The sequence below is a fragment of the Gymnogyps californianus genome, chromosome 8 (assembly GCF_018139145.2).
Source record: "Gymnogyps californianus isolate 813 chromosome 8, ASM1813914v2, whole genome shotgun sequence".
In the NCBI taxonomy this organism is placed as follows: domain Eukaryota; kingdom Metazoa; phylum Chordata; class Aves; order Accipitriformes; family Cathartidae; genus Gymnogyps; species Gymnogyps californianus.
In genome coordinates, this window is record NC_059478.1 from 29,585,337 (window position 1) to 29,601,630 (window position 16,294).

Genomic DNA, 16,294 nt, shown 5'->3' on the forward strand with positions numbered 1-16,294 from the left:
CGCAGGATAGTGGCAAGCTACAAATGAGCTGCACCCTGCCATGGGGTTCCTGGGCTACCAAAGCCTGTCACCTTTTAACAGAGAACTTGAGAACTCAGTTTGTGCAGCATCTTGTTGGTACAGAAAAAAAAAGTTCCACCAAGGTGCCCACAAATTTGAATAGCAAGGAAACCCCTGAACTTCTTTGTTAGTTGGAGTATAAAAGAAGCCTTTTGTTTACAGACCTGCCAGTAGCTATATTTAAAGCTGGAGGTCCCAAGGTCATGTGAAGGAAGCAATACTTGGTGGTGATTGTGCCAAGGTGGTCTGGAGGGGTCCAAAGTAGCATGGCCACATCTCCAGAGGGAGAGCAGGAAGAGCTCTTATTCTCATGCCAGTGCTGGCTTCATGGAGAGTTGCTATGACTTGGGACTTGCATAGGGGTTCAGTGTAAAAGACAAGACTTGAAAGGACTCATTGGTTAACCTTTCCTTTGCTGGCCAAAACTGTACCTACTGTATTTATTTTTCTTGTATTTGTAAATGCTTGTGTATGATTTTTAGGCTGTTTTGCAGTATAAAAATAGAGAAGGCTTAACTTGAAGATCATACTTGTATTACTGAGGATGTCAAAGTTGTGCTTCTGTGACTATGTTTTTGCTTACTTAAAACCTAGTGTTTGTGTGTCTGTGTGTGTCTCTTGTGCGTAAAAGGGAGAAACCCTCCAGTTACTGTCCAGTTGATGTGCATGTTGGAGACATGCACATCGCTGCCTTGAGTTCAAATGCAAACACTCCATTATGAGGTGGTGGAGACAGAGCAGAAACTCCTACTTAGCAGTCTCTCTGTCTGCAGGTGGGAAAGCCTGGGATTACTGCAGAAGCCCAGGAGGTCTGCAAGTGTACCTCAAACCCATGCGATCCCTCTGAGTGGTGTGATCAACCACACCACGCTCTCTGAAATTACTTGTGTTTTTCTCTGAGAGCAAATCGGCACTATTAATATTCACATCTTCCTATGGAGAATTGTGATCAGCTGTTCTGCACATTGTTTGCATGCTGTTGTTGTCATTTGATAAAAGGAATCACACCATGGTTCTTTACTTCAACATTAAATGCTGCATTGGATGCTATAATAATCTAATCAACATTCAGAGTCATTCAGCCGTTCCAGTGTAAACATTTTTGGAAATTAAGAGCATCAAAGAGTAAAAATGTGAGTAAAAATTAGTGATGTTTCTCCCCTGTGTCTCTCTCAGTTGCATTTTACATTAAGTATACTAATTAAATAAACACTCTTTTGTGTAATTCTTAAAATGACCCAGATCTTCAGTGTGTGTCTGAGCAGGCACCCCAGTGGTTTGCCTAAATGGAAGGACAACCAGCGGGCATGAATCGTTTGACCAGGTGCACATCTCTCCTTTAATCGCAGCTGGATCTAAAAGTTTAGTTCAGTCAACAGCAGCTTCTGCAGTGGAAACCCCTTGAATATCTGGAAGACACTGAAAACAGGCTTGCTTTCGGGGCTTTTGTAGTGCTAGGGGGAGGTTGCAGGTACCACTTCCTTAGCAGCAATACTGGCCTGAGCTATCCTTCCTCTTCCCTGGCTATCCCCGGGATGCATCATCCCCTCCGTTACACTGCCTCTACTACTTGAAACAGGCAGATCTCCATGAAACAGGCAGATCACAGAAATGATTGAGGCTCGTCTCCCTCCCTGCTCCCCCCCAGGAGAGGTGGTAGGTCTGTGGTTGTACGTACTGTCCTGGTGACCCTTGCAGGCATGGCTCAGTCAGTCAGGTGCAGAAATGAAGGTTTGTGTGCGTGTTCCTACAAAACTGACTTCCTACCAGTGATAGTCACTGAGTACATGTATCACCAAAGGTGGATAAACCGGAGATACTGTGGCTTTGGTGGCCGTAGTCTACAGCAGTTATTCCGTAACAGATTACGCACTTTTGCACAGGAGGTAACCTGAGCCCCTGTGTGCGGCAAATCATTGTTTCTTGTGTGATTAATAGACATTAATGCTTCAGGAAGCAAAGTGAGTTGAATATGGATTTTTTTTTTTTCCCTTCTGAAAAACTCTTTAAATTCTTGATATACCTCTCAATCTAGTGAAGTAATGAGCATTTTTGTTCGTAGGTAACGTTGTTGGCAACCTGGGACACTCCTTTTTCAGCCAGAGCTTCCTTGGAAGCAAAGAACATGGAGGGTTCTTGTACGTTGCAGCTACGTATCAGTCCCTGCAAGACCTGGTGCTCCCAACCCCACCGTACTTGTTTGGCATCCTCATTCAGAAATGGGAGACTCCCTGGGCTAAAGTGTTCCCCATTCGGCTGATGTTGAGACTTGGAGCTGAATACAGACGTAAGTAACATGCATTCTTTTAGATGCAATTTTTTCTGCAGGAGAATATATTCCAGTTTAGAGGACACACACCCAGCCCTAAATTGTTACCTGTCAAAGCCACACAAGCTTAAACGGGCAAGTAAAAATTGTGTTTCATACCCGCATTGCATCCAACTAACAGCACAGCAGTACTGAGGTTGTGATATACCCTACAGCCTTTTTACAACTGTACTGGTTGATGAGAGATATTTTTGTGGAGACAAATCTAGTTCTGAATAGCTGTTTGTAGTTCACTTAGTGACCTGAAAGAGAGTTATGTGCAGAACAAGTCTGATTTAGCTGCTGTAGTTAGGACAAGGGGGAGCCTTTGAGATGTTAAGCTCTTTCCGTGCTGAAATGAAAGAGCATTTGCTTTTCGGTTTTTAAAACCACGCTCGTTTTCCAGAGAATAACAATATATGTGCAGGGGCAACTGATGTGGCAGTTTGTTGCAAAAATTCTGTCGCAAATAGTAACCAATAGGCTGGAGAGAGTGCTTCAGCTGGACAAAATCTTAGCAGTTAGCATGAAATTAGTATAAAGTTAGGATAAAATCTTTTTCAAAAGACGTTTGCCATCGCTGGAGCAAAGAGATTAGTGGAAGTCTGTCCACCACGATGGGCCAAAAATTTGGTGTCTTGCTCATCTGCTGTTTTAATTGGCACATCTCGTAAATCTGAATTACTATGAAAATGGTCTGCTGTTAATTTTTTTTCAAAACTTTTTCCAGAACTTTTTAACAAAATAAGTTTTAGAATATACTTTATAGGGATTTGTAAATTTAATTTGTGATGTTTAGGGAACATTGGGAATTTTTCATAAAATACATATGTTACTGGAGAGGAAAAAGAAAATCTTCAAAATTTGCCTTCTGAGAATGAGGACTGTAGGTTAAACTTGTCCAAAGAAACATTAATGTTAAGAGTGTGTAAGTTTTTGTGTGTATCCACGAGGTTTTTAAGTAGTGCATTTATTGCCATCAACATTTAGAAAAACAAAGATGCTCATATTTTGGATGTGACATCTGTTTTTGAGCACAGAAACAAATGTTTTGATATTCACAAATGGAAATACCTGCTCTGAGTATGCTGGGAAGCTGGGGTTTGAATAATTTCTATAGCTGTGGTTCGGATTTAGGCATATTCACTTGCACTGTGACAGTTGTGACTGCAGGTCACTTCCTCAGTCCCCTCTCGGAAGGGGCTGCATTTGTGTCCCAGGTTTCCTTGGATACGTTCTCTTTTCTGGTGGAATTGTCACATTTCGGCCATTTGTCCAGTACTGCTGGATGTGCAGCAGATCAGATGCAGGAGTCACTCCGGGTTGCTAGACGTCCAGAAAACGTCCGCTCATCATCTGCAGATCAACCATACAGCTCAAGCTCAGGGAATTCAGTGCGTCTGGGATGTAGCTGAGCTGCTGTATGCAGCCAGGGTGGCAGACACAGGAAATTCAGCGCTTCTTGGTGCCTCAGGACGCTGTTCATGAGTTGGTCAGCTGTATGGTGCGTGTGTAGGAAGGAGCCGTGATGCTTTCCAGATATCGCATCAGTGTGCCGAAGCTGGAGCTTATATCTATCAGGAAATCCTGATGATGTTATTCAAACCTGCTGAGCATTTTGCAGCCCCTTCTGACTACACTGGGAACTGTGAAGATGTGTGGCATTTTGGGAAATCAGGCTGAGTGTTTGCCTGAGGAACCTTCCTTCAAACATGCGTTTAGAAAACCTTGGCGTTACGTATTACTGCATGAGTCATGTTTCAAGCACTTTTATGGCTTCTGCTGCAACATAATGTAATGCAGCCAGATCCATACATTACACTTTGAATTGCATCATAGGTGTTTTACAAGTATGGCTAAGTCAGCCAAGGAATGCAGATATTTTGCATTGCTGACATACCGTAAATGTCCTTTTAATTGTTTTTGACGTACTCCTGTAGAGAATTTGCCACGTTCTTATGAAATCATGAAAACAGAAAATGAAATAATCTGTATTATCACTTGAATGTCACACATGTCAGCCACAGAAGCTAAAGGCTTATGATGCTATAGTGGAGAGCAGCAGGATGGTCATAAAAAAGGAAGACGCCATTTCCAAGAAGTAGCCTGAGAAAAGCATTTAGAAAGGTCATCTTTGCAGTCAGTGTCCAGATCTCTAGGTTCAGTCTTGCAGTGTAGCACTTTTAAGCATTCCACATAGTTCTTCTTACTGTTTCTAGCGTGGTGGGCAAGGAGCCATGACACATGTGTAAGGTGCATTATAACGTTAAACCGTTCTTCCCTTTTGCTTTTTAAACTCTCATCTTCTTTCCAGTCTCTTCGTTTGCTGCTGTTTACCATATTCAACTGAGGAGATTGTATTTGAGTCTGTTTTTGCAGAATCTCAGTATGTAAATTTCAATCTGACCTTTTCTGTTTTATTTTGTCCTAGTTTATCCATGCCCACTTTTTAGTGTCAGATTTCGTAAGCCTTTGTTTGGAGAGACTGGACACACGATTATGAACCTTCTTGCAGTAAGTGCCGAGACTGAGTTTGCACGTTGCATCGGTGTGAATGGATCAATGTGTGGAGAACTGTACTGTTGCACGTAGTAGCTGGCAGGCTTAGAAGATGACGAGGAAATAGTGGGCATTTGGGTGAATTTACCTGCTGTTACTGATATTGGATGTTAGCTTTCAACAACACGGTGAATTGTAACAGGTACCCAAATCAACATCCAAAACCTGGCCACCTGAGAATGTTTGGGTCTTGAAACAAGTGCATTAGTTGCTCGGAAGTGCTGGGTCATCACAGTGTGCAGTCACAGCGCTCTGATTATACAGCACTTCAACTGAAGCGAAGTTATTAGCTTTGCTAATATTTTCAATATAGAAAATTCTCTTCGATGCATGACTCAGTCTCACTGCTAGAAAAACTAGTAACTCTATCCAGTAACAGAACACAGAGAGCAAATTCTCTTACATACAGTGATGACATTCAAGGCTGGAAAATGTTAATTTTTATGTAAGAAAATCAGTGAAATGACTAACAGTCATGATGATGTTTTTTCATTTGTGTGCTTTGATTATGTAGGTTACAAGCTGTGATGTCTCCATCCCTCCCTGCCTTTCAGTCACTGATTACAATTATTTTAATGGGCTAACTAGTAGTCACTAGGATAGTTATGAAACCTACAGTGTTAATGATGATCATCATGTCTAACTTTTAAAAACTTGTTTTAATTACCAGGACTTCAGAAATTACCAGTACACACTGCCTGTGGTCCAAGGTTTAGTGGTTGATATGGAAGTCAGAAAAACCAGCATCAAAATTCCTAGCAACAGATATAATGAGGTAATGCTTATAAGAAATACATTTGTGTACAGTTTCTTTGTGGTTGGAGGACCTGGGATCTAAAGGAGTTGTATTTTATTCACTACCACTAGGGAAAACTGCCTCAAAAGCAAATGATAAATGCATGATGAGTGCATCTTTTGAAAGTGCATGAGGGTGGTTTCACAGGAAGAATGCAATTCAATTTAGTATTAATTAAACTCTTAAACTCTTTTTCTTCAGGTTTTTTAACTGTTTACATATAAAGTGCAATACTGGTTTGATTTGAGCAAATAAGTTGACAAACTTTACACTTGAGGTAAACTAGGAGGAAAACGTGCATTAACTTTTCTCATCTACATTTTGTGTGCACACTCAAAGCATTTATTAGTATTTGTTGGATTGCTGTTTATGTAAAATTTCTCTCAACATCTAAATTTTATACTTGATTTCTGGTGTGGGAAAATCAGTCAGCGTCTTTAGGATTTAGTGCTGTTGAGAAAGCTGGGTGAGAAGGTATTTGAACACTAATGAGAGAGCGCAATGGAGAAGGTGATTGATTTCGTGTTCTGTCTGAAGAGGAGGGGGGAACTTGGTATTTTGAAACCAATCAGCAGTCGGGGTGAGAGCAAACCTCCTGGGCAAAATGGTATTTGTAAAAGTTCTTGTAATACCAGAGCAGAATACACCTTTGTCTCAAGAGAGAGTTTCTCTGCAAGAAGCATTTGAGTAAAATAACACTGAGAATAAAGGAATAAATTGAAAAAAAGGAAGAAGCGTTCTTACGTGAAGTCTGAAAAAGATTAAACTGATGAAGCAGGAAGATAAAGGGTCTGTTAAAAGGTGTATTAATTCTTGATGCCGTTGTGAGAAAATGGAAAAGCTCAGGAAAGTTTGCATGAATGAAATACAGATTGCCACACAAGATGCAGTTTAGTGTTAGCTGTGCCTGGCGTTTGCAAGCGTGTTAGCTTCTGTTCTGTGTTAGACATTGCGCTAAGCTGGACTGGGAGGAAATTCCTGTGTTATGCAGCTTAGCAAAATCTCTGCATCGTGCCGGGGTTCTCTTTCCAGTGTGAAGCAAGGATTCAACTTTTTAAATGGAGAAAGTGTTATTTATTTAACGTTATTGCTTGCAATCCAGTTGAAAGGTTGAATTAGTAGAAATTTTTTATCTGAGTTTAGTTTGAGTTAAGATTAATTAAACCACAAGATCTTTACTTTTTCCCCATGTAAAGCAGTATTTAATTAGAAAAGAGTGTCACTCAAACTATCTAGAAAGTGAAAAACTCATTTTAAATCTCATGCATGGATTAAATGTGGAGAATTCAGACTGTAATTAACAAATTAAACATTAATATATAGTTTTTCTATTAAATACGTATTTTTATCTTCAAAATTATTTAAATTTTCTACAACTTATAGTGATACTTAGTTGCCTGTTTAGTCCCTCAGCAAAGGGAACTGTCATTTTTTAATCAGTTGCCTTGTTACAAAGCACAGTTGCCATGTCCACTTTTTTCTTGTTATGCTGAAGGCAACTGCTGGGCTCCATAAAGACGGCTGCTGTTGAGCTAAAATCTTGTTTCTGGAGCATGACATGATAAACTAGATAATGAAATACACTGTCGTCTGATGCAAAATCTTAATTAAGTTTCCTCCCCAAACATTACACCTGTGCACATTTGTCAATAGCAAGCATCAGCTAATGTTCCTGACACTATAATTAAGATTTTATGTTAGACTGAGACAAATGTGTTGTGTGTAGCGTGCATGCTTATCAGCTACAGGCAGCAGAGGATGGGAGTATGAGCACTGTTAAGAGATGTCAAATAATTCAGCATTTTCCTTCTCATCAGGGTTTTCACTGGGGGGGGGGTGGGGGGGGTGGCATGTGTAATTTAATTTGCCTTTTTTTCTTTTAAGCAAACATAATTTTTGGTTTTGAAACAAGTTCCAGAGATAGATGACTCCCCTAGTTTTCTTTTGGATCAAAAATCTCATAGTCTGAGCCTCCATGAAGAGGAAGAGAGGAGAAAAGGAAAGAAGCTATATCATTTACAAGAATATTTTGTCAAGGCATGTAACTAGGTGGATGTTAGATGACCATCAGCAAAACTGAAGTGCAGATATATCACAAACGTTTTTGGATGCTTTTTGGAGGCCTCCTTTGCAGAGAATTAAAATTATTTCTGAATGTCTATGATTCAGATCTTTTAAAGAAGTCTTCAAATGGGGAACATTGATCCCAGTTTCACCAGTTCATGCAGGTGAAGCACAGAGACACTAAAGCTTTGGTGTCTGGTCATGGCAGAACCAGGATTAAATGCCACAAGTCTGAGTGCCAGTCTAGCACTGAACTGTGGAGGCAGCATTTATGATTTATGTCATAAGCAACTGTAGTTGTGTAAACAAGCCAGATATTTCCTCCCAATGTTTTTCTCATGTTTTTTTCCTGTGAATGTATTTTTTTAAAACAGCTAGAGATAATAGCTTTTGCAACCTATATAGCTCAGCTATCCCTTATACCATTTATCTTAATTACATAAAAGGTGGCACGTTAAAACATCTAAACAGTCTAAGACCTGAACCATCTTTTCAAAAGCAGTTTATGGTTCTGAGTGCTAAAATCTGACATGAGAATATGAGTACTGTTGAGAAGCGTGCTCTGTCCTATTAACTGTTCCAAGAATCACCTATTTATGGTAGTGCTTGAGGAACAGGGTAGAAATGGTAAACCTTTTTGTTTGCAGATGATGAAAGCCATGAACAAATCCAACGAGCATGTTCTAGCAGGGGGAGCGTGCTTCAATGAGAAAGCAGACTCGCATCTGGTGTGTGTTCAGAATGATGACGGGAATTACCAGACGCAGGCCATCAGCATCCATAATCAGCCGAGGAAGGGTGAGAACGGGGGTTCACGAGGAGGCCGTTCCCTCCCGGCGCTCTGCATCACTTCTTTGCCGTTTGTGTTACCGTTCCAGCATGTGGCTTTGTGAATCGGTCAGAACTGGGTTTGTCTGCATTTCACTGAGTTTCTGTTAGACATTCAGAGAAAATAATTCTGACTGCTGGCGTTACCGAATGGGCAGCTTTGTGAGTCAGACATGCAACACAAGGAATAGTAACGCGTTGCTCTGTCGGCCCTTTACCCCCTTGGTGTTTTATCCCCCTTGCAGAATCCATGATCTCAGATGTCAGGGGGCACACTGCGCGGTTTGCATGCTGTGTACAGTCCACATCACGCTTCTCTAGGTCAATGGTGCTGTTCTGAATTTCTGAGAGGTGTTCTAGCAACTTCATAGATCAAGCAGACCTAAACTAAAGCACATAACAGCTTGCTCCCTTGTAAATATGGTAATACTACTTGCACAATACAGCTCAGGCCTTGCGGTGCTCCAGAGGTCACGGTGCTGTGACTGGCTTAGGCAACATCTCTACATTAATAACGAGAGCTGTCTTTGGCATTATTGGAGACTACAGGTGAGGTTGTGGTTGCCTGTGCTTGACGTATACAATGTGAAAGGAGAAAGATTAGGTTTAGTATGAGAGAAAGGTAAATAGGAATAACCAACAACAGCAGCATTTTAATCATCTTCAAGAAACTCCTCGTGTTCACCTCAATTAGACCGTCTAATTTCCAGGCTTTATTTTTGTTAGAGTAGGCTGAAAGGCTGCAGCAGCAGTGTGCTGAGAATTTCAATGTTGTGGTTTGGGGGAAGATTTCTGGCAAAGACATTTATACTATCTCCAAATAAGAACAAGCAAGACAGAGGCCAACTTTTATGTTTTGCAATTATTCCCAGTCTCTCCAGTGAGTATGCTGGTGAGTCCAGTGAGTCACTCAGGACTGATGGTTTTATCTGACTTCTGTTCATTTTACATATAGGACAAGAAGAGGGATTTCCAGCAGGAATTTCATGATGCTTAGCAGTCATTTAAGAGAATTTTACTTTACATCAGGTGGCTTTGAGCTGAGGCCTTGCCAGCGGGTTGGTGTTACAGTGTGATCCGTAAACAGCTCGCTCACAATCTTTGCCAGCTGTGTGGGAACATTTAGAAGTTAATTATGTACTTAGTTACCCTAAATTAGTAGTCCTGAAACTTAGAGGTGTGTATGGGGAGAGGGAGAGTGATGAAACATGAGCATTTATTAAGGTTGACAAAAAATGTTGTCCAGTTTAGAAAATAACTGGGTGCTTTGCCCTTCTGTATCCAAGCCTGTGATGTGCATTAACGTCACCATAATTCTAAGCAGCATTTGTCCTGATTTAGATTAATCACCTCTCTGGATGATAGAGCTGTGATACCCGATTCTTGTGTAAGGCATTGTTTTGACAAAAGCCTCACTAAATCACTCCTGGTGTTGTTGTTGCAGTGACTGGTGCCAGCTTCTTTGTGTTCAGTGGAGCTTTAAAATCCTCTTCAGGCTACCTTGCCAAATCCAGTATAGTAGAAGGTAAGAACCGAACTGCTTGCTTAAAACACCCTGCTTCCCTCGTAACACAGCCCAGCTTTGTAGTTATCAGGGCTCTGCTGTTATGCCTTGGGCATTTGAATCATGCTGCTGCTGCTTCAGCTTTATCCTACTTTTTAGCCAAAAAAACCCGTTTCCTTTAATGAGGAGGAACTTGTCCAGATGCTGTAGAACAGGGACACAAGAAAATGAGGGTAAGATATGAAATACCTGGCTTGTGAGCCTGTGATCAGTTTACTGGTTTGGGTTGAATGAGGAAGTTGTGAGCCTAAGAAATATGGAATGTGTAATCCACTGACCAGGAGAGGAAGCCCTGCTAAACTTACTCTGTTCCCAAACAGCTCTGCATTATGCAAGATTATGAATGTGCATTGTTTATATGCTTGTATGTGGGCAGATCAGAACATGACAAGTCAACCTTGTTGAGCTGGTACCTCTCCGATTTGGTTTGTTCTTCTTTTACCAGTTGTCATATCACAGAAATAAGTGCCGACTGTGCACACTGGATTGAAAGCCGTTATTGCTTGTTAGCTGAGCTACAGAACTTTGTAGTCTAACCTCACCGCAGATGTGACAGTGCAGACAGTAGTGTTTTAAGTGTGCTCCTTGCAGTTTGTGAGTGAGGTATGCAAGAAGCCCACGTGTGCAGTCCGTTAGCACAGCTCTACTGACGAGCAGGAACTCCTTAAGCTGCGCCAACTTGAAAGCTTGCAGCTGTATGAGCATGCGGTCCATGGGCGAGTGGTCACCCAGGGCTGAAAAGCAGCCATCTCACTGCAAGTCAGTATATGCAGGTCATTATACCATTTTCTGTGTCTAAATTGGTGGTTTAGTGCAAGACAGAGGTACAGGTGGATTCAGGCAAGGAGCCTGTACACTGGGAAGTGTATCATTCCTGAGTTATTTCTGCAGTAATTTAGACTGATCCAATTCAAATTCTGTATCTTTTGCCGCTGTCAGGCAAGCATTGACTTCTCAAAAACTGTCACCGCTGAGTGCTGCTTCCAGTGCCAACAGAGGTGATTGATAGCTGAACGGAGGGGGGTCGCACAGGGTTTCTGAGGGTTGCCTAGAGCAGGTGTCAAGTTTTGAGGCAAACTAATGCGGCCATTGCTATAGCTGACTTTACCTGGTAGATGGAGTTCACATCATCCTTGTTTTCCCTAGTCAATGCTCATCAGTGCTATGTTTTAGGAATCCGAGCGTTCAGAAATGGTCTTATGTAACATTGCTGCCTATGAGTCTTAACACAGATGTTTAACCTTTCTGTTGCAAAAAGAAGAAGGATGTTTATTTCTTTTTTTATATAGGCTCTGTTCAGTGTGGCTTATCTTGGCTTATGAGGATTTCTTGGTTCCCTAGATGGAGTAATGGTCCAGATAACTGCTGAGAACATGGACTCTTTGAGGCAGGCCTTGAGAGAGATGAAAGACTTCACCATCACTTGTGGCAAAGTAGATGCTGAAGATCCTCAGGAACACGTTCATATTCAGTGGATAGAAGATGATAAAAACTTTAGTAAGGGGTAAGTAGAGGAGCAATCGCTTGACATTGAATGGTGACTGTTTGACTGTATTTGTTAAAAATTTTAATTGATCTTATAAGGTGCATGAGTCTTCAAATCAATAGGAATTCCATGCCTGTGTCTCTATTTTGAGTGATAAGATGCAATTAAATGTAATGAAAATGGAATTGAGATACCAGAGCTTTGGGGCATCAATTTAGAAAGTTGTCAATGCCATGGATTTTTTGCCATTGCTAATATCCTGTTATTGGAAACCACTGATCTGTCTCCAACGCTCAGTGCTGAACCCTGCATATTGTGGTCACTTTGCTCTCTTGGTGCTTAGCTTGCATTAAGTAGTGCTGGAAATAAAATTGCTGAACATCAACAGTGTATTTGGGCTCTCGAGAGTTAAGCCAAAAGAAAGATGTATATGGCAGCTTAAGTATTTATGGCAGTAAAGTGCTGTTGTGATGGGTACAACATTTAAGGACTCAGCATCTAGAAAGAAGGATATTGCTGTAGTTTCAGGCTCTCCGGGTCAGTCTTGGGTTCTGTGATTAAATTCTGGGCTAAGTAGTGTTGCAGGTATTGCTGGCCTACACTGAGGTTACAAATGAATAAAAATCAAATCTGTATGAAACACCTCATTGCTGTGTTAGCACCTTACGAGATCTCGGCTCTGGTGTGAAGCTTTGTTGAAAAACCTGCAGGAAGGTCCTTCCTGCACCTCGTTTGTGCGTATTGACCAGGGCGGGTGTCGGGGGCAGGAGCTGCAGCGGACAGCAGGGAGCATGCTGCCTCTTGGCTCTTCCCTCCTGCTCGCGTGGGAGCCCATTCCAGAAAGGCAGCTCACGATGAAGCTCCGGGCCCAGCACCATCGTCACAATTAGCAGTTGCATTCAAGATCACTGGTTTTGGCACCCCGAGAGAAGCCTTTGGGTTCCCTCCTGAGGCCAATTTTGGTCTATGCCCCATTAAGCTGATGTGGTCAGGCGCTGTGTAGTAGCAGTTCAAATTGCAGAACGCTCAGTTATGAAAAAACGTGCAGCGAGGCAGTTGGAGGATCAGGCGCAGCAGAGGAGCTGCCCTTTGATCCCAACGTAGTTCTCTTTTGCAATGGTCTCTGTTCAGCTTATGTCTTCTGCTAAGTCGGAACTTACCCTTTTCCCTCCCAGTGTTGTAAGCCCTATTGATGGCAAATCAATGGAGTCTATAACAAGCGTGAAGATATTTCATGGCTCAGAGTACAAGGCAAACGGAAAGGTCATTCGGTGGACAGAGGTAAGTCAGTCAAATTTTGCTGCATGTAAACCAACGCTTGGCATTTTGGGATTGCAACTACCGCCTAGCCGCCTTTCGACCTGCTCTCCCTACTCACCAAAAGCAAAGCGGCAAATTCTTCAGAACAAACCTGTATTGCCTTTCCTACCTGCGAGGAAAGATTCAGTACGGCATCGTGCAGAATAAAATACCCTATCACTGATGCGCAGCTCAGGCTGCTACCGCAGCCAGCCTCTACAGCCTGCTCTGCACTGGTCACCTCTTCTCCAGATGATTGTTGAACGTGGCGGGAACCGGAAAAATACTTGCTTACTGTGTTACCCCAGGTAACAGTTGGTTTCACCTGCATTTGTGTTAAAAACTACCTTTTTAAATGGAGACAAACCTTAATAATTATTTTAAAAAAAAGTTATTTTGAGCCACCTTCTCTAAAATGTTGCAAGTTAAAATGAAAGTGCTTTGGCATAAATCACTTGCAGAAACTGCTTGCATAGCTGATGTTACCTGTGACTCCGCCAGCACACAAATGCTAACGTTAAAAGATTTCTTCAAATGTTTCACTTAACCTGCCCAGGAAGAACCAAGTTACTCACTCTGCAGCTTGCCACGTTAGTATCCTTTTTTCCCAGGTCAGTTGGGCTCAACAGAGACAAGTTCAGTGACAACAATAGTACAAATCTTCAGGCTGGGATGGCTTCTACTAAAAATGTGAATTTTCTGAAATTAACATCTGTTTAAAAGCAGGTTTTTATTAAAAACTATGTGCAATACATAGTGAATTTCCATAATGAGGCTTTTGACCAGAACTGAAAGGTTTTTGAGAGCATGACTATTTAAATCTTTCTTTTGAAGTTTTTTTTTATTTTTTTCCCCCTAAGGTGGCTTGTCTTCAGGGTCTTTTGCTGGTCTTCCCTGAGCAGCTCTTAAGTCTTCATTGGTAAAAAGTTTAAACGGCATCTCAGTAACCTTATTTTCTCGAAAAGCCAAGTGCTATGTCTGTCTTGTGTTAACTCTTTCCTTCAGGTGTTTTTCCTGGAAAATGATGAGCAACATAATGGTCTGAGTGACCCAGCCGATCACAGCAGATTGACTGAAAACGTGGCAAAGGCTTTCTGTTTAGCTCTCTGTCCTCATCTTAAATTGTTGAAAGAAGATGGAATGACGAAGCTAGGTCTGCGTGTTACACTTGACTCAGATCAAGTAAGTCTTGAATAGTTTCGGTTTAAGTGGGGGGGTCTTCCCTTGTTTGTTCCCCAGAAAGGGAACACACCACTTCAACCATTCTCTCGGTTAAAGCAGTACCAGTATCAGATGCTAATCTAGTGGTGCCGACTGTTGTTTCATGTTTTGGGCCATCTGTTAAAACTGGAAAGCTAGTGCCTAGCCTGAATTAACAGCGGGCTTGACCCCCACGTGCCACTAGCAGCACCTGCTCTGCAGTCAGAGACCTGTGAACAGCCCTGTGAGTTACAGGCCTGCTGCCACGCGCTCAGAGAAGACTCCCAAATGGGCCTTTCCACCAGAAGTTCAAGACAGGAGTGTATTAAATGTATTCCTGGGTGAGCATAAAGCATTATTGACAAGCACGGCTGTTATTAAAAGATCACACTACACATGAGGCAGAGAAGCAGATGGAAGGTCCCCTCGAGAGTGCTCTACAGCAAAAGCTACAAGCAGAGATAAGGGTCTCCTGGCAAGACAGCTGGCCTTGCCTTGGAGTGGACGTGTTCTTAGTATCAACCAGCTTTTAAATACTGCGTGATTTAATCTGATAACGCAGGGTGTGGTTCCTGCTGATCTGAATGATCTGCTTTGACAAAGCAGTAGGAAAAGAGAGGCTACTTTTGTCTAGGCAGCCACTGGGAACACAGAGAAGCACAAAAAAAAGTGGAGAAGCTGCTTTAGTGCCTGCTACACCCCGTTTAAGTGCCCGACTTCCCCGGGCAGAGGCCACGGCCCCTCACACAGCTCATCCTCCTGCACAGCACTCCCCTTACTGCCCACTGAATCGCAGCCTTGTGTCCTATTCTCTGTAAAACCCACTCTTACTTTGTATTTTTTAGGTTGGTTATCAAGCTGGGAGTAATGGACAGCCACTGCCCTCTCAATACATGAATGACCTGGACAGTGCCTTAGTTCCAGTGATTCATGGCGGGGCGTGTCAGTTGAGTGAGGGGCCAGTCATAATGGAGCTCATCTTTTATATTCTGGAAAACATCTCATAAGAGGACTTCATTTTCTGTTCAGACCTGTTCCAGCAGCAGTTGTATCTGAATCATTTGCACTTTAAAACTGGAAAATTAAGCTTTTGTTAACACTATTGGGGGATGGGGGGAGGAGGGAGGGACAATTGTTCCATAGTTCTAAATCTTCTATGCATTGTCAACAAACAGAGGATCAGGGCAGCTTCTATACTACAACATGGCTATGCTATCCTTGCAGCTAATACACTTCTGTTACTGTTTAGAAAAATGCTCATGTTTAAAGACTTACAGTCATGTACTCTAAATGCTCAAACGGGTGCAAAGATCACTGGGGCGTAAATAAAAAGTGAAACTCCAATCTTGTACTGTTTGTAGATGGACATTAAGAAACTACAATCAAGACCTCCATTCTGACCTCATCATAATGCCGTTTGTGGTTATTCTGTAGACATTAAAAAGTAACGTTTACATTATTTTGACCAGATTATTGGTTGAAATACGTTTGGAGTAGCCCTTGAGAGATATGGAAAGATTACCTAGCCATAACTACATTTGTATATGCGTCCAACTGAGCAGAAGGGCAGGCATCTCTCTGAAAGCGGGATTATGTAAACTGCAGTTTTGTGTAATAGGCTAGTTTACTTTTTTCCTCTATTTACTATACGAACCCATCACCTCGGCAGATTTCTATAATCTCCTAGAACAACTCTGCTATTCTGTATTTTGTTTACAAATCTGTACGAAGCAGAGGAAGTATTAGCCCTAAAGTGCAGTTATATCTCATTCCTCTTCCCCAGTAGGTCCTGCTTTTTAAAGAAAAGTAACACCCAGGGCAGCTTTAAGTCTCCTCCTTGCTGTATGCTGTAGTGTACCACTAGTGTCATGTAATACAAGACAGCTTGCACCTCATATTAGCAGCACCATGTAAAAGCTTACCTGTGATAAAAGTATAGAGTGGCTGTTTTTGCATGTTCTGCTGAAAAAGGCTTTCTGGTCAGCTCTGAACACTTGCACTTGGCCCAGTGCTCTTGGTCTCACCTGAGAGGGCTTTGGTAAGGAAAGCAGCTGCTCACATCTGCCACGCCATTGTGAAGCTGGAATTGAGAATCGGCCAGAGGAAATGTGGCTCCACATTCTTACTGGC

General features: G+C 42.0%; 1 protein-coding gene across 1 annotated transcript in view; it reads left to right on the plus strand.

The window, feature by feature from the left end:
* ZFYVE9 (zinc finger FYVE-type containing 9) overlaps window positions 1-15,268 on the plus strand; it is a 60,996-nt gene extending 45,728 nt beyond the window's left edge. The window contains exons 11-19 of the mRNA XM_050901120.1: window positions 2,123-2,347; window positions 4,800-4,882; window positions 5,598-5,702; window positions 8,435-8,585; window positions 10,060-10,140; window positions 11,521-11,683; window positions 12,841-12,946; window positions 13,970-14,146; window positions 15,010-15,268. Coding sequence (XP_050757077.1) covers window positions 2,123-2,347; window positions 4,800-4,882; window positions 5,598-5,702; window positions 8,435-8,585; window positions 10,060-10,140; window positions 11,521-11,683; window positions 12,841-12,946; window positions 13,970-14,146; window positions 15,010-15,171 — 1,253 coding nt within the window. The 3' untranslated portion in view covers window positions 15,172-15,268. The remainder of the gene's footprint in view (window positions 1-2,122; window positions 2,348-4,799; window positions 4,883-5,597; window positions 5,703-8,434; window positions 8,586-10,059; window positions 10,141-11,520; window positions 11,684-12,840; window positions 12,947-13,969; window positions 14,147-15,009) is intronic.
* The last annotated feature ends 1,026 nt before the right edge of the window (window positions 15,269-16,294 follow it).